At 43.5% G+C, this 25,854-nt stretch overlaps 1 protein-coding gene across 3 annotated transcripts in view; it reads right to left on the bottom strand.

Moving 5' to 3' along the window:
* The window catches only part of MYO10 (myosin X), a 226,110-nt gene that overhangs the window by 51,723 nt on the left and 148,533 nt on the right, over positions 1-25,854 (bottom strand). For all 3 annotated transcript variants that reach the window (XM_060092746.1, XM_060092745.1, XM_060092747.1), the window contains 2 exons: positions 25,344-25,452; positions 22,908-22,988 (listed from right to left, as the gene is read on the bottom strand). In XM_060092746.1, the coding sequence (XP_059948729.1) occupies positions 22,908-22,988; positions 25,344-25,452 (190 nt within the window). The remainder of the gene's footprint in view (positions 1-22,907; positions 22,989-25,343; positions 25,453-25,854) is intronic.

Genomic DNA, 25,854 nt, shown 5'->3' on the forward strand with positions numbered 1-25,854 from the left:
AGGTGGGCAGGGCAGCTATCAGCATCTTCATTAAACAGGTCCAAAGAATGAGTGACCTGAGCCACATCGCACAGCAGTTACTGAGACAGAGGAACAACAGGTACCCACTTCTTCCGACATCAGAATCTCTGCAGCTTCTGCCAAAGCTTCCCTAGAATGCTGTAACTCCCCTACTTATCCACAAGTTCAAGTCCAAAGAGACTTCGTGTGAGTAGATGCTATGAGCCTCTGTGGGTGGCTGATGTGCATCTGTTGTGGTGCCCAGATTAGACTGTATTTATGAATCTCTAGGGTGGTGGTGGTGGTAGCAGAACTACGACTATTCGTAGTAACAGACTAGGAGCAGCAGCAGTCATGGCCGCCGTAAGAATGAAGGCTCACGGGTACCAAGGACTCAGTGCCACGCACCACACTCACTTGGTACTGCTAGCTTTTCTTTCACTTCGGCAACTCTGAGGTTGCGATCGTCCTCATTCCCGTTTTACGGATGCATACCCTGAGACACAGAGAGGTTAATTAACTTATCCAGGGTCACGAAGCTCCTCTGGGACAGAGCCAGGGGAGAGGGAGGGTCAAGCCTGCATTAAAAGCACTAGCTACGCTGCTCCTCTGCAAGGTGCAAGTTCAGGAGGCGGGGTGGGAAGTTCCTGTAGCTCCAGAGTATTCATTGTTTAACAATGGAGTTTGTTTCCGGATACATTTGCCCTAAATATCCCTGAATGAACTTCATCACAATAGCTATCTTGGTAGCAGACTTTAAGCCAAAACAGAAGTCAACTTCTGAAGATTAAAACACAAATGAGACAATACATTCAGTTAGAGCAGGGGCTGGCAAAGAACAGCCTTGGAGCCACATCTGGGCTGCCATCTGTTGTGTAAATAAAGTTTTATTGGAACACAGCCATGCATTGTAACTGCTTTCACAGGACAGTGGCAAAGCCTAAAATATTTCCTATCTTGTCAATTACAGAAGAAGTTTGCCAACCTGAGCTGGAGAATGAAAGCCAGGGAAATGGCACACTCAAATAGTACAAACTGAACTGTGTTCCAAAGGTTTTGAGAAATCAATATGGAAATAAAATAAAAAATACATCAATAATTTTGAAATTTATTACATGTTGAAATAATATTTCGGATTTGTTGGGCTAAAGCCTAATTTCACAAAAATTTCTTTTAAGTGTGGCTACTGGAAAAATTTAAATTACATACATGACTCACATTTTAGTTCTTCTGGATAGTGCTGCTCTAATAAATTAGGCTGAACCTCTGCTCTGTAAGGACTTGGACAGCTTGATACAAGCTGTATTCTACTTGCATTTGTTTGAAACTTGGAGCATCTTTTACATAAATGAACTGTCAGAGTATTTTAATACACGGCTTAAAGAGAGACAAATAACACATACTTCTTCTCATTGAAAACATTACCATTGTTCAAAGGTGAAAACCAACACTTACACAAATAACGTGAAACAGAAGAGACCTCATGAAGAGTTTTCGTGAGGCCAATGACTCTAAACAAAGAAACGAGACACGAAGCATTTCCAGTAACTTCAAATAAAGTATGAAATATCAACACAATGACTCTCAAACAAAATATGTTAATTTCATTTTCCGAATGAATTTATGTTTCGTTTCCAAAGTCACTCCAGAATATTCCGAGGGCATCACATTTGTTTTATTTTGAACAAGTCATTGAACCCAGAATCTTCAGCACCCAGAAACTGAGCACCACTGGGGGAAACTGTAATAGAGTTAGACTGAACAGGCCAGAATGGGAACACAGACACTGTGATCTTCCTTCCCCCCAAACTTGGCAAGTAAATGCTTACAAAGGCTATATGCCTAACAGCTCCGAGCACCTTAAGTGGGTCCGTGGGACACTTCCTCTTTTGAAACTTAGCTGCCATTGTGCCCACGTCACAAACTTGTTTCCAAACCGCATAAATGTCCTGAAAACCACACGTATTAACATTTGGTCGAGCGCTTCCTTGAGTTACAAGAATACAGGCCTCCTCCATGGCTTCTTTCTTCCATTCTTAGGCCTTTCCGGTTTCCTGCCTTTAACAACCGGCCCTGCACCTGCTGCTCTGACCGCCCCTCCTCCCGCTGGCTGTGCATGTTGACTAGTGCTCACTGCTGGGTTTCCTCTCCTCCCCTGCACACAAGGGAAGCAGGCAGACACCCCCACTCTGCCTCGCTCTGGGCCATGAATTCCCAGCAAACCCTGCAGGAAGTTCCTGGTCTTCGTGCCTGCACATCAGACCCCTCACGGGGATGAGGCCCCCCGGTGCCCTCTGCCACTCACGTGGGGAAGACAGAAAGCAGTGTGTTCCTGCAAAAATGAGACCCCCTGGATCGCTAACAGTGGAGCTGGCGTTTAATTCTCACCACTGAAAAGAAAAGATGGTTTCCTTCCTAAATTAAACTCGAGAAGCAGCAAACAATGGTATCTATTATTTAAATATGGGTGACTCTGTACAAAGGATGTTCGTTACCTTAATTGAATCTGAAAGAACCCTATTAAGGCAAGTGGGCAAGCCAGGAAGATTATTCCATCACATGCATGGAGGAAGTGAATCGGATACAACTTGTGTGCTGTGCCCAAGGTCACGTGACTGGCAGGCACTAGGACCTCTGTCTAGATTCTGGGCTCTTCCTTCTTGTAGGAAAACCAGGTGGGCATGACTCCAAGTGTGGCCTGTGACAGGTGCCAGGCCATGAGGAGATGGACACTGAAAGTAAGAGTAAGCATTTAAGAACTTCTGCAGCAAGATGACATGGCCACATCATTTTTATTCTAGTTTTCAAAAGTACCAGTCCGGACTTCCCTGGCGGTCCAGTGGGTGGGATGCAGCGCTTCTACTGCAGGGGGCACGGGTTTGATCCCTGCTGGGGAACTGAGATCCTGCATGCCATGTGGCGTGGTATTAAAAAAAAAAAAAAGGCACCAGTCCACAACGAATTGGCAAGAATAAAGAGAAGTTCTCTCTTGCTATATATAATTTGAGAGGTGCTGCTTTAGGAGGTACCAATGTCAATTTTGGGTCATCCTAAGAAATTTCTTGATAATCATGTATACACAAACCTGCCGTTATTACACTATTATCAATTTTGCATGAAGTACTAGACTTATTCCCCTTTCTATTGTTTAACATCAAATCAGGCTCAACAGATAAGGAAAGTGTACTTATCTAAATCCTTTCTCAAAACTGTTACAAGCATAAAGTGCCTATTCAGAAAATCTGATATCACATCTCTGTTAAAAAAGTTCTCGGAACTGTACACAAGATAAAATCCAAACATTTATCTTTCCGCATTTCCAGCTTCATCCCCTCCACTCCTCATCTCAAGTTTTATTCTCCAGTGGGGCCCATGAAGCCTCCCTTGTTAATGGAACTCCCACTGTACTCAGGGCAGCTGTCCTGGGAATGAGATCATTCTAAGTCAACTCTGCAAACCCATTCACCTTTGCCAGATATTCACTCTAACTTCCTGTGGAGTGAGGCTCAGCCACAGGCTCCAGGCTGGCCCTAGAACCAAGCAGAGAAGCCAGGACCGGGAGATGTGAGGCAAATCTACTGAGATTTATTTTTTTTCTTCTTCCTAATAAAAGGAGAGCCACTCCTTTTGGCCCAGCCCTGATTCCTTTCAGAGGTAATGTTTACTCCAAGAGGCCAAAGCCTTTGTTTGCTTTATTCAGAGACGCATCCCAAGAGTACAACAGATCCTCAAAAACCATCTGTTGAAAGAACTGAATAAGGACGTTCTGTGAGGATGTGATGGTTGCCACTATGGCAGCCATTTTGCCACCTTGAGGAAGGACCAAGGGAATTGTAGATGCATCGCTGTGAAGCCGTAATATTGCGAAGCCTCTAAAAAATGCTTCTTCTAAAATGTGATCCTTATGTATTTGTATGCTGTGTAGGTCACTGTTGGCCAAGTTATTTTGTGTCTTGTCACTGAAGAGTTGGGGTCTGCCCAAAGGGACATCAAGGGTATCGTGTGTGTGTGTGACACACCTGTGTGGTCTCTTGGTAGATGGACGAGGTCCTGTGGAGGAAGGGAAGGATCACCCCTAGGAAGGAGGAGGCGCCAGCGAGGAATGGGCTTAGATTCCAGAGAGATCAAGATCCATGGTGAAAACGCGAGGCTGATGAATGGCTTAATACTCTACAGTGGTTAATACCGCCAGCCGCAAAAACACTCAGAAGGCAAATGAGCAGTGGAGCAGAGGTCAGCAGTGGCGATGTGAGCTGGTGTGTTACGTCAAAGCCAGACAGATATCCCAGGGTTGTGGTCAAGTTCAAATCTAGGTCAGGGAAGACAGGATCAAAGACAGAATGCATGGACCCAGGTTCCATGGCCACAGTGAGAACCGCTAGGTGGCGGCCTCACTGGAAGCAGCCAAATAGTTAGGAGGCCCGGGACAGGGTGGTGCCAGGAAGGTGGTTCTCACAGTGCAGTGAAGACCTGACAAAGTGGGGGAGAGAGGATGCTGCGGAGGAGGAGGGCGGGCGAGCTGGCTAAGAGCAGATGTCCTCAGGCCCCGGCTGGTTCACGAGGTGAGGTCACGTGCAGAAGGGGGAAGCTGACATCACGCTAGGGGTGTGGGAAGGCTTCGATGGAGGGAGGCGAGAGCAGGGAGGTCTCCTCCTCCGAGGCTGGTGCAAACGTGCCCTAGGAGCCACTGGAGCACCTTTCTCAATACTGTCAGCAAACCACACAATCTGAGAAAGAGGAGGACAAGAGCATCACCCAAGATGAGGCTGTCCATCTGGAGGGAGGGAAGGTCAGCGAGCCAAGGGACCTTACAGACGCCACAAGTTCATGACTAAATGGCTCACGCCTCCTCCCAGACCTGGGACATTGTTTTGTGCCTGGGCTCACCTTGTGATCATTTGAAGCTGGACCTGTGATGGTTTGAGCACTCTTTAAAATATGTGGGCCCACCAATGAAAGGCCCACCAACGAATCCAACTGAGGCAAGAAGATAATGAAATCCCAATGCAGGTTCACGATCAAGAGAAACTAAGGGACTGAGGTCTACGCGAAGAAAAGCAACATGTTCACTCGACGAGGGAGTAAAAATAATGGACGGATGAGACGGCCGGTTGGAGGGCAAATTTAAATTCTGCATAGGTCACACACATGTAAAATTAGGGGTTCGTAGATCAAGATTTAAAAAAAAATTGAGGGCTTCCCTGGTGGCGCAGTGGTTGAGAGTCCGCCTGCCGATGCAGGGGACACGGGTTCATGCCCCGGTCTGGGAAGATCCCACATGCCATGGAGCGGCTGGGCCCGTGAGCCATGGCCGCTGAGCCTGCGCGTCCGGAGCCTGTGCTCTGCAACGGGAGAGGCCACAGCAGTGAGAGGCCTGCGTATCGCAAAAAAAAAAAAAAAAAAAAGGAAAAAAATTAAAAAAAAATTGATCATCCTGTCAGTTAATATGTGTTGAAAGACAACCTCAGAAAAACACAGAGAAAAAGTGGGGAGGGAGGGATGGACTAAAGGTTTGTCCTAAATCAGACCACAAACCGTGGTAAAGCCAACAGAAGGTCCAAACCTTAGCGTAAACCCCGTCTGGAAATCCTCACAGGGCAGCCTCCCTCTTGGGTATAATCTGTTGCCATTTTATCTAACGAATGTAATTAAACCCTTTTTATCTTGCTAAACTAAACTTCAATCTCTTCTCTGTTCACTGCTGTTCTATTTCTACTTCTCCATCCACCATACTGAACAGGTCACAGTCCCCTTTTATTCAGACTCGCTGTGCAAAACCATGCTGAGAAATACAAATTAGGGCTGCAGCTGTTGCTCTCTGTAGATGTTGGCAAGGAGGCTCAAATCAGTCATGAAAATGCTAAAAAGCTGTGAAACTTACCCAGTGGTTTATACAATCACCAAGGTCATGTCGAAGTGATAAGGATGCTGAGGAAGAAAACGTACAGCAGGGGATGAGGAGGAAAGAAAGAGAGGGTGGAGTCCAGGAGCCAGACATTCACCAACGTCCAGGAAAACGTGTCAAACTGAGAGTTGTAATACTCGGCCAGAGTTATTACTTTTACAATGCTACATCAGTAGGTACTAAGACATGCCATCATGGTAGCATAACTCAGCATACAGATAATAATCCGGAACACATACTTGTATGGGTTCTTTTTTTTTTGTGGTACGCGGGCCTCTCACTGCTGTGGCCTCTCCTGCTGTGGAGCACAGGCTCTGGACGCGCAGGCTCAGCTGCCATGGCTCACGGGCCCAGCCGCTCCACGGCATGTGGGATCCTCCCGGGCCGGGGCACGAACCCACGTTCCCTGCATCGGCAGGCGGACTCTCAACCACTGCGCCACCAGGGAAGCCCTATGGTTTCTTGCTTGAAGGTATCTGAACTCCCAAGACAAAAAAACTTCTGACCCGCTGGAAACCAGAGGTCATCCACCATGCTTAGTTCCAAAAAACCCTGTTCTTTTTAAAAAATTAGGATGCAGAGGAAAACAATGGTTTTTAGAGACAAATAAATAAAAAGCCATATTGGGACCAAAGAGTTTGAACTGTCATAAAAAGTAGGAAAATAAAAATAGCACCTCGGAAAAATTTGAGCCTAAACCCAGAAATGTCAAATATTAGAAAAAATATGATTTCACCAGATTCAGGTTAGTTGAGTTGGAAGGAGTCTGAGAAATCACCCCATCTCACCACCCCATTTATACAGGAAGAAACTGAGAAGAAGCTACCAGTTTACGTTTGCTTAAAAGAATTCACTAAGGAAAGAGCCACCTCTTTGATAATGGATGTAGCTGATTTATAAATATTCATCAATACAGGCTGGGCTATCAGAAAAAAGTCAAATGGAGAACTTTACTTGAAAACTGTTCCAAACGGTCTTCTCTGAGAGAAGTGGCATCGTATTGGCAGGTCCTTGGTAAATTCTACTTTCCCAAAGGAAAATGAGGGCCTGGTGAGAAGGGGACATGGGGGAGTGCAGCTTCCTAGGAGTCCTTTCTCTTGCTTATTCATGTATTAAAGTGGTTGTCTGCAAGTCATAATGGGAAATTAGCCAGCCTTAGACACAGCCAATATCTGTTAAGTATAAATTAGGAACGCCACAAAATATTCCGCTGAGCGGTTGGAAGTTGCTAGGAAACGGGAGGTCAGGCGATGCCCAAAGGCCAGGTTATTCCCATCCCTGGGGCCTGGACAGGACTGGTTCATGCCGAAGCCCCAGCATCGCAGAGCCAGACCATAGGCTTCTGAATCATGTGACTCAAGATGCTTAAATCTGTATGCCCCTCTTGGCCTTCTGCTTGGGGAAAGGACCCAATGAGAAAATCCAAGGAAGACACAGGAAACAGAAAACATACATATGACACTAATACACTCTTTCTCCTCATCTGTCTTTAGAATAACATGATTTCCTGCACATCCTTTAGTAATCCACTTTACTTATGAACACTTACCATGTTTCCCATTCTTAGATTTAAAGCATACTTTTCAGGGTTCTGTTAATACTTTTTCCATAAATTTGTTTTTAAACACATCTACCCCCAAATGGATGTATATGCTTCACAAATTCTATTGGAGGATGTGGTGCTGAGTTAGTAAGTGGTGAATAAGTTCAAGAAGAAACGAACGCCTCTTTATGTTGGGACCCTCACAGTCAGTAATGGAAGGGCCGCACCAACGCACACACGCTGCCTCTTTCCAGAGCGACAAATATGTTCATTATTATTTATCAGCCACCACGACCATCAGTGGCAGGTGTGTGCCAGAGTCTGAGCCAGAAGTTTTACAGACATGATCACAGTCAACCTTGTAACCACGCTAAAAATGGGTGACTTGTCCCCACTCCATCAATAAGCAAACTTGAATTGCTAGACCAATGTCACATGGCTGGCGAACGACAGTGAGTCCAGCATTTCCTGTAAGACTCCACTCAGTCCACCACAATATGCAGCCTCCTGACACATCTTCGCTAATCATTTTAATCCAGAAATGGTGAAAAGATTAACCTGTTTTATCAATCTGTTTACTATAGAGCGTCTGAAGGACAGATTGCCGTATTCGCTTACACACAGCAATACAATCTACATGTCCTTTGAGAACCATGAAACCTTATGCCATTAGCCTTGGAATATGTAGAAAAAAAGCCCAGGTTAAGTGACTGCTAGAGTCACTGGGCTGTTGGGATTAGGTTTGCATTAGACGTTAAATTCTGTGTTTTAGGCCACAAAACCATGGGATCGGTGTTGCTTAGAAACACTACTGTGATACATCGCACACTGGTGAATGCTTCCAAAAGTCCTCCTGGGTCTGTCTCCACCTTTTCCCCCCATCAACGTTTTGGCATCGTCCACTATGATCCGAGGCCAGTCCGTGATTTATTAACTGAAACGGAAATGATTTAGACGTGACCTATTCATCAGTTCATTTCTTCCTATATTTTTGCACCCACCCCCTGAATATAGTTAATATTCAACCAAAGAGTGTTGCTTCATCTATCCCTATACGTCAGTTACGTCTATTCGTCTCTCCCTACACCCTCTCTGGGCTCTGCGTCCTTGGCAGTTTACAGTCCCCAAAAGAGTGCAGTCCGGGTTTTAGGCTAGTTTACCAAAGCAGAACCAAGTACAGAAAAGCCTGAGTACCCAAGCCAGTTTGCTAAAGGCCCTTCGAATATTCCCAAACCGCGTTCTCAATTGTTTAAATACTTTATACCAACATGTTGTAACAGGGAGAGTGGATGTGCTCTGAGCAGGCGAGGTGAGTAACGCAGAACAAGTGGCAATTGTATTGTAGTTAATTTTTTTTTAATCGATCACGAGAAGGGAAAGGCTTTAACTCTGTCAACACTGGCAGAGCTCCAAGTTTGTGTAAACCAGGAAATGCCCCGAGCACAGCTCCAGACACAGCAGGCGTTCCTGAGCCGAAGTGGCCCATCTGCTGATGCAATGAGGCTACAGACAATGGCTGGTCCAAGAGATGGTCAGTTCCACAGAGATTTGCAGTTTTTTGTACCGTTTTGCACCTTTGATACCAGGCCCCAGCACTAACAGGTTGTGTCTGAACCCGGGAAATCCCAATCACGTGACACCACCACCAGGTCCGACCTGCCCTTCCACCTCCACACACGACCTCCTTTCCCTAATTTGCAAGGTGCCTCCGACCAAATGGCTCTCAGGGCTGCCACTGTGTGTACCCATGGTTCAATGTAAACTGAACAATCTAAGCTTTACTGGAATTGATGTAATGAAGGCACTGAATCAAATACAGAGGCCAACTTTTCAGAGTTAAAACAAAAGAAAAAGGAAAAGAGAAAAAAAAGAAAAGAAGTCACGTCAGGCTAATGTCCCTTCTGCCATTTCTCAAGCTGCAATCAACATATTCAAGATTCTTTACGTGTGGCTCGAATCATCTGGTGGGCTTTGTTTTTCCAGCTCAGCAAAATTGGCCTCAGTCCTCTACTTACATAGTGTAACAACCTTATTTAAACTGTCTGCTACTTATATATATAACAACCTTATTTAAACTGTCCCACTGAAAACAACATCAAGGGATGCCTGAAAGACTTCATATACAAACCCTTGTCCTGTTCCTAAAGCTCAGAGGCTGAAATCTCAGTAACTCAAACTTACTGTGCATGTTCAAACTTCATTTTCTTGTATCTAAAGAGACTTTTGAAAAAAACATTAAATAGTATCTAAAACGTTGTTCACTGGTGAAATTTTCACACATTTTTAACAGGGACACTTTCATTTCATAATGGCAAACTTTTTGAGTCTATCACAGAATTCTTAAAGCTAAACAGTATTCCCTTTTTAGTGAAATCCTGGCAAACGAAGCATCTGGCACACTTTAATGAGCTGTTTTATCCTTTCACAGTGGCTGAAACTAGGACATCCATTCATCTGAGAAAGTGGATAGCACAGAGCGATTACGTAATCCTGCAGGATATGCAGGATATCCAGGGCACTCCACCCATCCCCCCAAATTTTAAATTTTCTAATACTACTTACTAGGAAAGAAAGCAGTAATATATGTTTCATTTAATGATTCAATACCTGTGAAAAATGTTAAAGGATATTATTTTCACCATATATTCATCAGTTAAAACAAGGTTCAAAACCATAACAAGTGCTATAATAAAAATTAAGTTGTAGATGCATTTTTTACCAAGAGCAACAGAAAAAATAAGGATAAACCCAAGAAATAATCAGCATTGACACCTTAACCCAGTAACTTCCAACCAGGGGCAATTTCGCCATCTGGGGGACATCTGGAGGTGTCTATAAACATTTGGGGGAGGGGGGGTGGGACTGGCATCTATGGGGAGAAGGCAGGGCTGTTGCCACACGTCCTGTAATGCACAGGACAGTGCCCCTCAGCAAAGAACTGTCCTGTCCAACACGTCAACAGTGCCAAGGTTGAGACAATCTGCCCTAACCTGATAAATTTAAAAAAGGTTAAACAAGGAGGTGGAAGGAAAAGGATGTGAAATTTAATTCTGGACACATTTCAGTTTGAAGTGCTGGCCAAGCACAGACCCAGGAAAAAAGTAGGTTACAAAGCTGGGCTATGAGGCCAAAGCTTAGAGGAGGGTTTCAGGCTGGGAAAACACAGCAGAAAGGTACTCACCTGGGCTGAGAGCAGAAGGAGAGAAGTGAGCGTTTCTTTGGGAACAGCACAGGTGAGGAGGTGAGGGCAGCACCCGAGGCCAGGCCTACACCCAGGGAACCAGTCAAGAGAGGGAGGGGGAGGGGAAAGGGAGGGGGGAGGAGGCTTGGTCAGAGAAGTGCCAGGAAGGAGGAGGTGGATGGTGATGCCACAGCCCTGGGGGTGGGAGGTGGAGATTAGGAGGGCAGGGCAGAGGAAAAACTCTACCTGGAAGCTTTCAGCAGGACAGAGGCAGAGGCAGCTTGGATGGCATAGCCTCAGAAATAAGAAAACGGGTACGGACTCTTTTTAGAAATGTTCAGCAGTGAAAAGAAGACTGCTCTAGGGGGAACCCGGTCAAGTTCCTATTCACTCCCACCTCCCCTTTCTTTTACATAAATAAATACATATATTTAAATACAATGAAAGTATCAGCGAGGAGATAGGATCCTGGGAGAAGGAACCCTTTACAGCCCAAGAGAGAAAAACTGATGGACTATGGTCCCAGGGGAGGCAAGAAAAGTTAAATCAGGAAGATAGGATGAGACTGTCCTTCAGAAAGGCTGCAACAATTTAAACTCCCAGTGGCAAAGTACATGAATGGGAGTTTCCTCAAATATTCACAGACCCTGAAACATGTTATTGAAAACGGAAAACCAAAAACTCATCCAATCTTCACATTGGCAAGACTATCTCACTATTTTAGGTTTTATTTCTTTGATTATACTATGGACGTTGTCAGGTTATTTTACATTTGTATTACACCTTTTGCAAATTTCTTGTTCATGTGTTTTACCCATTTTTCTACTAAAATGTTTGTTATTTTCTTATTGATTTGTGAGGGCTCTTTATAAGGCTCTGAATCCCTTGTTATACATTGCAAAAACTTTTCCTGTTGTTGGCCTTAATGAAGGCCAAGCTGTCCATGTGTGTATGTATACATCAAAGTCATAACAATGTGCATACTCTGATTTTAGCAAATAAAGTTCTGAGAATTTACCTTAAGGAAACAGCCTTAAACGAGCACAAATATTTACACACATGAATAATAGAGTAAGTAGCATTGTTTACAATAAGAAATGAAATAATCCAATAATAGAAATTTGACTTAAAGCACAGCCACTGACTAGTGTATACAGTCATGAAAAAAAGCACAGGGATGCTTTAAGATATGTTAATAAAAACAGAATTACCATATGATCCAGCAATTCCACTCCTAGGCATATGTCCAGACAAAACTATAATTCAAAAAGATACACGCACCCCTACGTTCACAGCAGCACTATTAACAATAGCTAAGACACAGGAACAACTTAAATGTCCAGTGACAGATGAATGAATAAAGAAGATGCAGTGTATATATACAATAGAATACTACTCAGCCATAAAAAAGAACAAAATAATGCCATTTGCAGCAACATGGATGCAACTAGAGATTATCATACTAAGTGAAGTAAAGCAGAAAGAGAAAGACAAATACCACATTAGTTTTATGTGGTATCTAAAATATGACACAAATGAAACCCTTCTATGAAACAGAAACAGAATCACAGACATAGAGAACAGACTGGTGTTTGCCAACGGGGAGAGGGTTTGGGGAGGGGTGGAGTGGGAAGCTGGGGTTAGCAGGTGTAAGTTTTTATATATAGAATGCATAAACAAGGTCCTACTGTATAGCACAGAGAACTATATTCAATATCCTGTGATAAACCATAATGGAAAAGAATATGAAAAAGGATGTATATATGTTTATAACTGAATCACTTTGCTGTACGGCAGAAATTAATACAACACTGTAAATCAACTATACTTCAATAAAAAATATTGATTAAGAAAAAGTAAGTTACATAATTGAGGTAGACTATGATCCCAATTTAAAGGAAAAGGTATATATACGACAAAATGTAAGCAGGATTGTCTCTTGGTAGTAAAATTATAGGTAACTGTAAATTAAAGAGGTTTTTTTCTTTGTATTTTGCATATTTTCCAAATCTTTTATAAGCAATAAGTATTGCCTTTATACTGGGGAGGGATGCAGGCAAAACCTAGTAACTATTGTAATGATGTTTAACGAATAGTTACTATTCATTGTAGTAGTATTTTTGAGTATCAGGGAAAGAGCTGGCTTGAGGAAGGAACAGGGGAACTCCCCAGGGTCAAAGGCCAACACAGGGAAATGCTGAGGAGCCAGTGAAGGCAGAGAGCTTTCTCCAAGTCTGAGAAAAGCCAGGGACGTTCAGACTCTGAGCCCGAGCACCACACTGCAACCTTCCCCCAGTACCCATTCTCTGGTCTCCAAAACCCGGACCCTTTGCTCCAGTCATTGAGGGGAAACGCAGCTTTTAGAATCGATCCTTCATACAGATGCTGGGTGAGCTGTGGTGAGTTTTACAGCAAAGTTTTACAGAAATCTCACATTAAGGGGGCTGCCGGCGAAAAACATTAGTACGGAGCCACTTAGGCTAGAGAAAACACACACAAGATCACAGTCTGCCTATGATTGATAGGTGGTCTGGGACTGGGAATGGCTCAAATGTTGGACTGGGCTGCTGTTCTGACTGGATGCTATTCTAGAAGTTCATCAAGATAAGCCAAAAAATGTACAGCCAGAGGGCTGCAGGGAGGTGGTGTGGCTACCCTTCACAGTGGGTGCAGGGGAAATATTTACCCATCTTGGCTGATGGCACCTCCCAGGTGGGAAGCAAGCAGGGCAGTCTGGGGTGCCTTGGCAAACATACCCTTCACCATGCCATGGTGCTCATCGGAGAGAGTGAGATATTACTTATCTGAAAGTGGGTGTATTCCCTCACTGCAAACAACAAAAGGATTCTGGAACTGGGGATCTATTTGTTTAAGCACAGAAATACAGGTGAGAAAACCCAGAAGTACGACACGATGAAAGAGTCAGAAAGAGTCAGAAATATGTGGCACTTTCCTGAAGATGACTTACACTTCGTCTTTCTCTTATGATGGTTATTAATTTTATGTCAGATTAATTACCCTTAAGATTGAAAAACCTGATGGTAAAAATAAAATGTTCTAACATTCGATTTTCCCTTGGCACTAGAAATTTATTTCGGGGAAAGCAGATTTGGCTAAGTAGCAGCCAGCCACATTATTATTCGTTTCTTTTAAATGTAACTCAATTTAATATGAAAGACCACCTTCACATTTAAAACACTTATTCCCTTAAAGGGCACTTTTAGCAACTGAATAGAAATCAGCTGAACACATTCAAGTGGCAGTAGAAGCAGAGATTAGCATTTCAGACGCTCTTTATTATGTTCTTTCTTTAGGGACTTCTACTCTGGGGAACAAGAGGATCTCAGCAAAATGTGTCTCATCAGGTTTCTCCCGGGCAGATTGCAAAATATCAGCAAGTTTATGCTTGTGTGAAACAAGCACATGATATTAAACAAATCACCATTCAATTCCTGTAACTTTTCCCAGTTCCATACTTGTGTATCAACCAATTTATAATACAACTTATAAAGATGCCGATTCTTGTGCAGATTTCTTTAAAGGTTGGTATAAAGCACAGGGCAAGAAAAAGCTGCAAAACTGTAGCATATAGTTTTTAAAGGGAAATTCTTTGACATAACAAATTCAAACAAAAGAAACGACCACTCACCATTTCCCAGTGCAACCTAATATTAAACATGATTTTTCCTATAAAAGATGAATTCCATACCAAAAAATATATTGCGTTATCAATGCCTTATCCAAGAGGTTACGTCTTTTGTTTTTACAAAGCATTAGTAGTTCAAACTTGTACATGCAATCAAAATCAGCACTTACCCATTTGTTTAGAAACTAAACACTTCTGGTGCTCAGAGAGACGGCAAAAACCTGTTTTCCTCAGGCTTAAAAAACTCCTCTAGAAAAGTCTACAGTACTGTGATCACTGTGAAACTTATAAGCAGTGCAAATAAGAGAAAAACCCCTACCTTGGGTTTCTTTTGCCCCCTTCAGCTTTTGTCCACTGTAAATGGCTGCATCTTTAGCAGTCCGGGCTACAAGCATCTGAGCCGACAGACACAAAAACGGGCTTTCTTCAGCTCACTGCTGTTCCCAGTCTTTTATGTGGTGTCTAGGGCTCTGCTTGCTTAATTCCTGATTCTTCTGAAAGAAGTCCAGCCTGGTGAGGCTGGCGGGATAGCAACTGCCGACGATACTTTTGACCGTCGGAGCAAACAAATCACCTTGCATGCACCAACAAACGTGCAAAGTCATCTGAAGGTCCAAAGACTCTGAAGTTTCAAAGATGACTAATATTAAAAAGGAAAAATGCCCCAGGACAAAACCAAGCAATTTAGTTGTGATCTTGGAAAGTCCACCCTGAGAACAACACCCCTCCCTTGAGCCCAGTTTCATTTCTGGCTATTTATCCTGGTCTTTGCATAGCGCTCCTGAATAGTTGCCATGACAACTCGGTAAACAGGATTCAAGTGACCACTGAGGGGTTTAGCGGGATTGTTTTGTTGAGGGAGAAGAATGGTAGCTTTAATGCTTCCTCTACTAAAATTTCCTGGAAAGGGAGAGCTGCCTTTTTTTAGGGTGTGGGTAGGTGATGTTCTCAAAAGTCAAAGGTGCTGGCAAAGAGTGCTCCAGTTACAGGGGAAGAGACAACAGGAGTGGCGATCAGAAAGCCAGGAAGAATTATGGAAGGTTACTGAATGCCAAGTGGGCATTTTCCAGCAAGGATGCAGAGGAAGTGGAATCATCTCCAAAGGCTGTTAGGACTAAGTGAATGTGGGGAGGACTGAGAGTCTGACGATCCAGATAGTTCTAAAAACCCCTCGCTCCCCGTTCTCCTATGCTGTCTCTCCTCCATTTTTTCATCAGTCTCTTCTCTATAAAGCAGTGTCATTCAGATTGTGTGCCATAGAAACTTCATTCTCAATCTTCACCCTTGGCCAGGCAATCAGAAACCATCCTATTCTTATAAACTTTTACTTGAAAAAAACGTTCACCGTGTTGTGAATAGATTATGAACGTTTAGCACTTTGACACATCACAATGGTATCATCTGTCAAAACTCCATCATAGGACACGGTGAACTTTAATGTTAACTCTGGATTTTAATAATAATAGATCAGTACTGGTTCACTAATGATAACAAATGTACCACACTAAAGCAAGATGTGAATAATAGGGGAACGTGTGTGTGTGTGTTGGAGAGGACAGTGATACGGGAACTCTCTGTACTCTATGCTCAAATTTTCTGTAAATTTAAAAATATTCTAAAAAAGAAGGTCTATTAGTTTTTTTAAAAAAATGAAATTAGGGGCCTTCCCTAGTGGCACAGTGGTTGGGAGTCCGCCTGCCGATGCAGGGGACACAGGTTCGTGTCCCGGTCCGGGAAGGTCCCACATGCCGCAGAGCGGCTGGGCCCGTGAGCCATGGCCGCTGAGCCTGCGCGTCCGGAGCCTGTGCTCCACAACGGGAGAGGCCACAGCAGTGAGAGGCCGGCGTACCGCAAAAAAAAAAAAAAAAAAAAAAAAAGAAATTAAAATGTTCATCCCATAACCATATCAAAGACTAAAGAAAATTTAAAAAAGAAAAAGAAAAAAAAAGCAGCAGCTAGTTACAACAATCTGCCAAGGGTATGAGATTTAAAACTAAACTCAAAAAGGAAAAGGTCTGGCAATAGTCTTAGCTTTTCCTTGATTCAGCTTAAACTGGGGGTTAACCTTGTGAGGATGAAGTGAGCCTATTTTCCAACCCAAACACGTAACTCAAGTATGGACTGCTTCATACAGTGCAGTGTAGCTGCTTCATGTCTCCGTTACCTCATTTAATACCTACAACTGCTCCCCTAAGCAGGCACCATTACTTTACACACTTTGGAGAAAAGGAAACAATCCCAAGGCCACACAACGGCTCAGTGACAATAGGCTGGACAGATACCCAGTCACACACCTTTGATGTATTTCGATTTCATCCCAATGCTTCAGGGGCCCTGCACCTGAGCAACGGCCTTCCCACATGGGTGGGGCCTCTGTGTATCAGAGCTCGCTAGACCCAGGGCACCTTGCACCCCATGTCTCAGCGGGAGTGGAGCAGGGCCACCTATGCACTGATGAAAACCAGTGAATGGAAGATGCGGAAATGCAGATTTCATTCAGTACAAGTACAAAATTTCCCATAAATAGTAAGAGCTTTACAAAAAAAAACAGGGCTTCCCGGGTGGCGCAGTGGTTGAGAGTCTGCCTGCTAATGCAGGGGACATGGGTTCGAGCCCTGGTCTGGGAGGATCCCGCATGCTGCGGAGCAACTAGGCCCGTGAGCCACAACTACTGAGCCTGCGCATCTGGAGCCTGTGCTCCGCAACAAGAGAGGCCGTGACAGTGAGAGGCCCGTGCACCGCGATGAAGAGTGGCCCCCGCTCGCCGCAACTAGCGAAAGCCCTCGCACAGAAACGAAGACCCAACACAGCCAAAAAAAAAAAATTAATAAATTAAAAGAAGGCTCAACATTAAAAAAAAAAAAAAAGAAAAAAAGACAACAGGGGTCCTTTAGGTGAAAGGAAAGTATATTCTCTGTTCCTGGGAATTATTTAGAAAGAGGGAGGATGATCCTTTTGTGTCTCATTGAAAGGGGATAAACCGACCATATTTCATCAATTCTTAACGCAAATATGTTCCCCTCTCAAATTGCCTGAATGCGTCTGTGACTCGCTGACCATCGTGCCGTAATTCCATACACGGATGTGCATGGATTTCATCTCAGCTTTTCACTGCCTTTGTAAATCACAGGCACTATTGGAAGTACTTGCACCGAGTCCAGCTGTCCTTTACATGTGGTCTAAACACTCCTCTCTAGAGTCATCGGTGAAACAGAAAGTTATTTTATCTGCAGAAAGGCCTGGAAACAGGGCAACAAGGTGTAACTGTGTTATCAGTGAAGCAAGGATTTGTGGTGGACGCGTGACCGCCACTTCATTCTTGCAAACTAAAGAGCAAGCGCCTGGAGATAAGACAGCATCGTGCCCTGGTTAACTAGGTAGAGCTTCTGCTGCCACAATGATGCATAAATAACGGTGCCCTTTACAACCATGGGAGTCTTTGATTCAATACGGTAATAGATGTTTGGGCTGAATGATGTACAATTCCAGAAAGTTCAATCAAAATGCTCAAATCCAGTGTTTAACCTTCTAGGTTAAACCCTTGTTATCTGGCAGATTTGCACATCCAGACCTCCTTGCCCAATCATGGCAGGGAACACATTCCCTAGGGGGACCCCACTTAGAGATCTGAGTGCTTGAGTATGAAGCTCCAAGCCCAACTCAAAATGTTTGTGAATGAGTCTCCAGGGCTATGCTTGGCTGTTCCAAAAGGGATCCAAACCCTGGAGGTTTGGCGGGGGGCCGGTGGGGGGGGGCGCCATGTCTGAGAAGGAGGTCAGCTGGGAGAGGGAGAGAGAACCCATGAACATAGAAAGACTGGATCACAGTAAGGACATCACTCTAATACTGACCTCGTGGTGTATCCCTGGGGTAACTTCCAACTATACAAACAGAAGATGATCCAAAAACAATTAAACAAACCAAAATGGAACGCATAGCAGTAAGGATGCAAGATAGAGCGTTAAGTCTTCATCTTTGGCAAAGTCAAGTACTCACACACCATGAGCAACTCCATGGTGTCCTTTTATGAGCAATTGGATTCAACGTTCACTGAGCACATATGACAGTCTGGATGCTGGCTGAGCTACACAGCGGGGCACAAAGATGGAAGAGGCAGGCCCTACAAAGTTGTACTTGGTCAAGGTCTTCCGTATTTGTGGAATACCTTATTCAGAAAATAGCACTGAGGTAGAGACACCAAGGCCTAAAAAGAAATGTAAAAAAAAAAAAAAAAAAAAAAAGAAAGAAATGTAAAGGGTCACTGGAATAAAGTTTCAGTAAGGCTCAAGAGAAATAAGATAAATAAAATGAGAGAGAAAAAGATCTAGGAAGAATAAAATAGGACAAAAAAATTCAAGCTAGGAAATATGCTACAATATCATCAGAATTACTTAAAGAAATGTTTGGCCTCTGTTTAAAAAAAAAAACTAGGGATAAAAATGGCAGGCAGCACCTGGATCACACAAAATATGAGTCCCCAGGATTAAATGTGCTCGATTCATGAAGCCATTAATCAAATCATGATGCCTCTGGAAACAAAAGGCTCGTGTTTCCGTAATACCAGCACAGCGTTCTCACTTCATGTGTGGTCCTGAGTGTTGTATAAAAGAGGGAACTAGTCTGGTGTCAGCAGTGGCCCCATGAAAGAGAGGGACACAGGTCAGCAGGAGTCATTTAAGAGGAAAGCACTGGCCTCCTCTGAAGGCTCTTAAAGACGACTTCGGTGTGACATGCTTCATAGTCCTCATGTCTCGGGGCCAGGAGACAGTGCTTTAAGACAAGACGCCCACAGCCAGGCCAGTCCTGTGTCTCCAGCTTCACTCTCCTGCTCGATGTTCCATGTTCCGGCAAATACGACAGGAGTCCGGCGCACGGACCGCACGGCTTCCCTCCTGGGAGGCCTGGTCTCCGGTCTCCCCTCGGCATGGACACCCCTCTTCCCCACTCTTCCCCTAGATAAACCTGACCCCCTGCAGCCACCTCTGCTAGAATATCCTTCCCCCAGCAGCTCCCAGGGTCAGGGCCACTCAGGGGACCCATATCCTGCCTTTTTGGAGAAGACCTCACAGAATCTTTGAGGATGCATTTATGCTGGGTCAAAGCTCAAAGATGACCCTGCAGGAGTCAAGGATGCTTCCCCCTAGAACCCGAGAGCTTCTCACATCCAACCCACAGAAGAAGAGAGAGGAGAGCCAGCCAGGCACGCTGCACATCACAGCCCTGCTCCGCACTCGGGGCCAGGAAGCACAGACAAGTTCTCACGCCCTGACGGCTCTGCTGATACGTATCCGTCTGTCCCCTTCTTTCATTCTGTCCTGCAGCGCCTCAGGGGTTTTCTGAGGAATGTTAATAACAGACTTCTCTGACTAGAAGTTATTTCCAGGCAAGGAGAGAAGGCAGAGATCACGGGACACCCTTGGGGAGAGATTCTCAGGAGGCAAAGCAGGTTTTCTTCGATATAGAAATCTCCTGGGATTGGTTGGGGCACTTCTGGCCAGAAACACTACTGCCTAAAGCAAACCACAACAGAAAAAAGCTATGAGGCCACGTCACCCACCAAAAACTGTCTGATGGAGAAGCTTGCCCTTTGTAAACTGGAAGTTCTAAGCCAAGGGGAGGACTGCATCCTTCGGTGTCGTCTGAGGCAAAGAACTGGCTGCAGGCCAGCCCCTACCAAGAGGTACGCCTTTATTTTCTTCATAACTTAGCGCCAGGAGGACTTCTCAGCAACGTTAGTGAAGTGTCTTCTTCACAACGCTCAAGATTAGCTACGAATTGTTCACAAAAAGAAAAAAGTCCACATACTGTAATAGTTGAATTGACATGAACTATTCCAGCATGTCAGTTATGTTCTCCCCGCTTACACCAGCTTTTCAAAGCAAAACATAAAAATCCCAAATAACGAAAACCCATAGTATTCCCACAAAAGGATTTCTAGATGCTTGGGGCCCAAGTGCCCATCCTGAGCCTCACACACTTGCCAAGGAGAGGAGGCAGCCTGTACCACAGGCCTGGGGCCCAGGGGGCCGTGTGCACACACTCGCCAGGCCACCACGGGAGCCCTGGATGTGCTGCACAGGCTCCTAAAAGCACTCAGCCGCTACTCTACTTTTTCTAAGGCCCGAGTTCTCCAGGCCCCAGGCTTTACAGCCATTGCTCTTATGCCTTTTGGGTCACAGAATTGCCAAAAGAAACCTCTAGAAGCTGCCCAAATCCATGATCTACATACCTGAATGATGTACAAGACACCTCCGTATACGTACATCTGAATACATCCTCTCAAGCCCCCGTGATCAACATCTGACTTGAGGAGGGCATGAGGTGAGGACTAGAAATACACATTCCCCATCTCTGGGCAAAGGCAAGCAAGATTTTCCCTGTGAGATTTCTAGAAGCATCTATCTTTGGACAAAAGAAATGTCATAAGAAACTCTAAATGAGGGTTGTTTACATATATTTCATATATCATCACCAGCAACACTCCAATATTTGCAATGGAACTAAATGAATGCTAAGCGAGTTGTAATTTACTATTTCTATAGTCTAATTAGCCCCTTCGCACTTAATACCACACCTACATCTTAGGCCTCAGACAAGTCAGTTCTCATGTCTGACTTGCTGGGTGCCTTGAAAACGGCACCAAGACGATTTTCAAAGTCTTCTTCAGCCCATCTGCTGGCAGGTTATTAATTAGTGCCTGCCTCCGGTCAGGAGGTGAAAAGGGCTGTAAGCCAACAGAAATGGAACCAGAGACTGGGTTGGGTCATTTTTTAAAATGCAAACACCAAAGCACTTAGGCACAACCAAATCCCAGCAAGGAAAAATAAACATCAAAAAGAGGCAATTTCTTCAACATTCTGGCTGTTGATGTGTTTTCAAGCAGGCCTAATTTCAAAAGTCATTACGATTTAAAGCAAAAATTAAGTCCATGCCATCCAAGAAAGAAAACAAAAACATGGAGGGCTGAGATTTTAAAATTCAAATTTTTATCCTTATAAATAAGCACTGGCAGTTTCCCTCCCTTTCTTTCAATCTAAGGTGCCAATGGCTGTAAAACTGCACAATTACTGCACCACTAAGAAGAGAGAAAAGAGTTCCCACTTAAACTGTGGTTCACCAAAAAGCTGCAAGATGCATCTCAACACCCAATACCTTACATTGGGGGAAAACATGCATCTTTAAGTTATGGTATTATTACCCCTGTTGTAAAAAGAAGAAAGAAACACTGGCAGAGGTTACACAGCTCCTGTGAATGTAGACCCAAAACGCAAAGCCCATTATATCATCTTGTAGATCCTGCCCACTGGGGTTTTATAAAGCATAGCAGGTGGATATAAGCCAGCTGACGTGGTACATAGTTATGTTTTAACTATTAATTTCCAACATTATGTCAACACAAGCTATGTATTGTTAAGTTAGTTGCCGTTTTTTGTGATAACCTCAAACATTTTACTATAAATTTGAAAAATGGAAAGATGAGTTACTATGTCAACTACCAGAACCGATGCACACCAAGTCATCACAGATCTACAGAACCCCAGTCTCAGCTACTTTACGCCACACAAACGCCAAACTCTCCCCATCACACCTCAGAGTAAGGTAACAAGCCAAACAGATTATTTTCCCCTCATTGAGTTTTGCCTTCCTAGAAGACAGAATTCAACACTGTGGTTCTTATAAAAAAACCTTAAACTCTAAGTGAGGAACCTCTGTAATATTAAGTCAGAGGTAACTGGTAAACAAAATAAAAATAAGATTTAGCATCAGCAAAGTTACTGGCAGCGGCATTATGGAACATAACACAGTCTCATGGGAAACAAACAGTTCAGGTCAGACTCCTTATCTTAATCCTTATGAGGACAGCATCTAGTTCTTCCACATTGAGAGGCCCCTGACATTATTATTTTGTTGGGGGGTTTCCTTTCTTTACAGGGGTAACTTAGAGCAGATGTTTGCCAAATCAAAATAATTTCAGTTTTTTAATAGCACTTCACGGCAAGTTGCCCATTTAGCCTTAGACTCAACAGCTGCATTCACCTAATACTAAATCTTTTTTGTTCAGATAGATTCTCTGTGTAAAACTCACATTGTTTCTGATCGGGATATGGCATTAAAAAGCTAAAACCAAGAGCCTAGACACAAAAACTTCCGACGACAGGAGTCTTCTAATTAGTTACAGCCAACGAGTAAAAGTCCTTAAAATCCATCATTACTACTTAGAATACAGACTCTCTGTCATGTTTAACAATAAAGCAAAAGAAAATAAAATGAAAAAGAACTCTACCACAACAAAAAACACACCAACCATTTCTTCCAAAAAAAGGTATATCACATTCTGGAGCTTGCCCAAGAATTTCAAACCAATGCTTACAATAAAAATGCAAAGGCTTCACAATGTTTTCTTTTAAACCAGATTTCTCTAAAGCATAATGGCATCATTCAAAAGCAGACACATAGGCCCAAAAGACAAAGGGATTTTTTTCCAGTGAATGTTATGTTATAATAATGTCATATACATTTCCAACCATCTATAATGAAAGGTCTTTGGAGGAACCAAATCTCTGAGTCACCACACCAGGAGGCGGTGTCCTTCAATAAGACAGTGTCAGTCTAGAATAGTTGTAAATCTTACCTTCTGCATGTTTGGCTTGATACAGCGAACAAAGAAAGGATTAGAGGAGCTTAGCGTGGCCATTAAGGAATGCAGGGAGTCCTATCAGAAAGGAAAAAGTAGATGTTGATTTAGTCTCTTATTATGTCTTTAAATTTCTCAGCACCCTAGGCACTCATCAGGAACAAGAAAAAGAAAACAATATAAATCTGAGGAATAATAGCATTTTCATTTTTAATCATGTCATTCTAATAAAACAAAGGTATTATAATTGTCATAGAAGTTATTTTACATATGCAAAACTCATTTATTACTTTCTCAACATAGTACCATTAAAAAACAAACAAACAAACAAAAAACCCTGTTCTGTTAACCAGCAAAAAAACCACCCTGGGATATTTCAATGTTTATACAGAAAACCTGAGAAGTATCCACTCTCCACTGAAGTTGTTCCTCTTCATTATTTCCATCAAAATGACAGCTTATACCAGTACCTCACTGGTCTTTGAGCTAAAATCTCTCATTCTTCCTTCAAATCACCAGGCAGATCAATCTTCTGTAATACTACCGTCTTTTCTTTAAGTTTTTTTTTAATTGTGAAGATTTTTTAACATTTACCAAAGCAGACAGAGCATGCAATGGGTACCCATTATCAGCTCTGGCCGCTGGCTCATCTCACCTCATCTGATCCCTGTCCCCATACACATTTCGCCCACTTTTAGTAGAAAAGCAAATCCCAGACCTTGTGTTATTTCATTCCTCAATATTTCACTATGTATTATCAAAGGCTAAAACTTTAACACATACAGAGGAAACCACCAGATCATTCCTGAAAAGATTTAACACAAATTCCTTAATATCAATGGGAAAAGGTACAACTAGCTCAAGTTTTATTTTAAAATACTTAAGTCTCGAATTTCTTAATTTTTAAATAGTGTATTCTTTGAAATCAGAATGCAAATAAGGTTCCCGTAGTAGTGTAGTTGGTTGATATATCTATTCAGTCTATTTTAATCCGTTGGTTTTCCCTCCGTCTCCATTTGCCTGTTTCTTTCTTCTTACAGTTTTACTGTTGAAGAAACTAGGTTGTCTACAACACTGATTAGTTACTTCTGTGCTCAGAAAGCTTTAGGATTTCTCACAGATGACAGAATGTCCTGGAATTCATGGCCCTTCATGCTCTGGTATGGTACCTGTTTAACTTCATACAAGGTGTCCCGTCCTCTGGGGACAGGACTCACATTCCTGACTCAGGAGTCCGCCTCTTGCCTTTGTCTCTGCCTGGAGGCCCTACCCACTCTCTTCCATTTCCTTGATTCCTAGTCCAATTTAAGTCCCAAACATCCACAAAGCCTTCCAAGACAACTCCAGGCAACAATGACCTAGAAAAAGACAATGTAACAACACCGCTGGATGATGAAGAGCCTAGGGTTTAGAGTCAGACCCACCCAGGTTCAATTCAAACCCTAGCTTCAGTCCTCAGGGGGACTGAGCAAGCCTCCATTCTCTAAACCTCAGCTTACTCATCTATGAAGTGGGGACAATAATACGTACTTCTAAGAATATGGGATAAGTGAACAAGGTAGCATATATAAAGTGATGAGCCCAATGACTGGAACACAGAGGGTGTATAATAAATGGCAGCTATTATTATTATCGTATCCTGTAAGGGTCACACCAGCCTAGCACTGTCAGCCGTGGTGCTGTGGGTCCAGTTCATCCCCAACCACGCTGTAAACAGACCTTAACACAGAACTCGCCCACCGCCTCGAAAGCATCCAACTCTGATTAACTAAATGGAAGAGAGCCTCCCAGAGGGCAAATTTAATAAAGGTCTGTTGACTGACATGCCTCCAGCTTCCCCTCATGCTAAGATTTGGGGGTAAAGCAGAACAATTAAGTTAGAGAAATGGTCTTCATGTCATCTGCCTCTAAACTACCTAAAAGGCTTACATACTTAAAATGCATGGAAGAATGTTTCTTATTTTCCCTGAATTCTGGACATCTGGACAAGGTAGCTGACACTGATCTTGTCTAACTATGCACTTGGTTATTCTTCCTAGTTATGATACTGTAAACATACCTGGGAAAAATCAAAACAATCCAGACACAGGAAGAAAGATACTTTATATGCACATGAGTCTTTAAATACAAATCAGAGTGATCCCACATGACCAAACAGTCCTTCTTATGAAGACCTACTATTTCGTAAGCTTAGAATAAGTAGCTATTTATTTTTAGCAAGACAAAAAAAAAAATCTACATTTTTTTTTCATCTGGCTCAGAAGAAAAGTATATTTTCTTCCTAGAGCCCTGTCTGGTTTAGAAAAACCAGATAGAAAAAAACAAAAAAAAACAACAAAAAACTTTATATACCTCACAGATACCCATTTCCTATTTTCAATTCTTAAGATCACAATAAAGATGGATCCATCCAGGCCAGCAGCATAGACTAACCTTGAATTGCGAGCTGACCGTGGGCCGCCGATGTTTGCTTCCACATTTCAAGGTATCCTGGTTCGTGCGGCTTGAAACGTGTTCAAAGAGGTCGTAGATGAAGTCGAACCTGTGTGAGCGGAGAGCAGGAGGCCGTGAGGGGTGCACACCCGGCTATTAGGTGCTGGATTACTGGAATCACGATGCATTTCCCCACTGAAAATAACACACCAAGGCCTGGAAGAGCTAAGACAGCGGCCAAAGATTTCACACCAACCACTCCCAAAGAGCTTGAGGCACTGAAAACAGACGTGGCTGCTTAGAGTCTTGCAGAAGAGAAAGGGACTGGGGTGAAGATGACTCAGGGCGACAAGCCACTTAGGACCGCTGGGCTCTGCAGAGCTTCGGCAGCCTCCACGCCCTGTGGAAGGGAGGGGTTTGCCTCGAGCACCGCAGGGTGGTGAAGATGCGACCAGGTAACATCGCGACCAGGTAACAAGGTGGGAAGATGCTAACTCTGGAGCGAGCCCCC

This window comes from Mesoplodon densirostris, chromosome 3, assembly GCF_025265405.1.
Source record: "Mesoplodon densirostris isolate mMesDen1 chromosome 3, mMesDen1 primary haplotype, whole genome shotgun sequence".
Taxonomy (NCBI): Eukaryota; Metazoa; Chordata; class Mammalia; order Artiodactyla; family Ziphiidae; genus Mesoplodon; species Mesoplodon densirostris.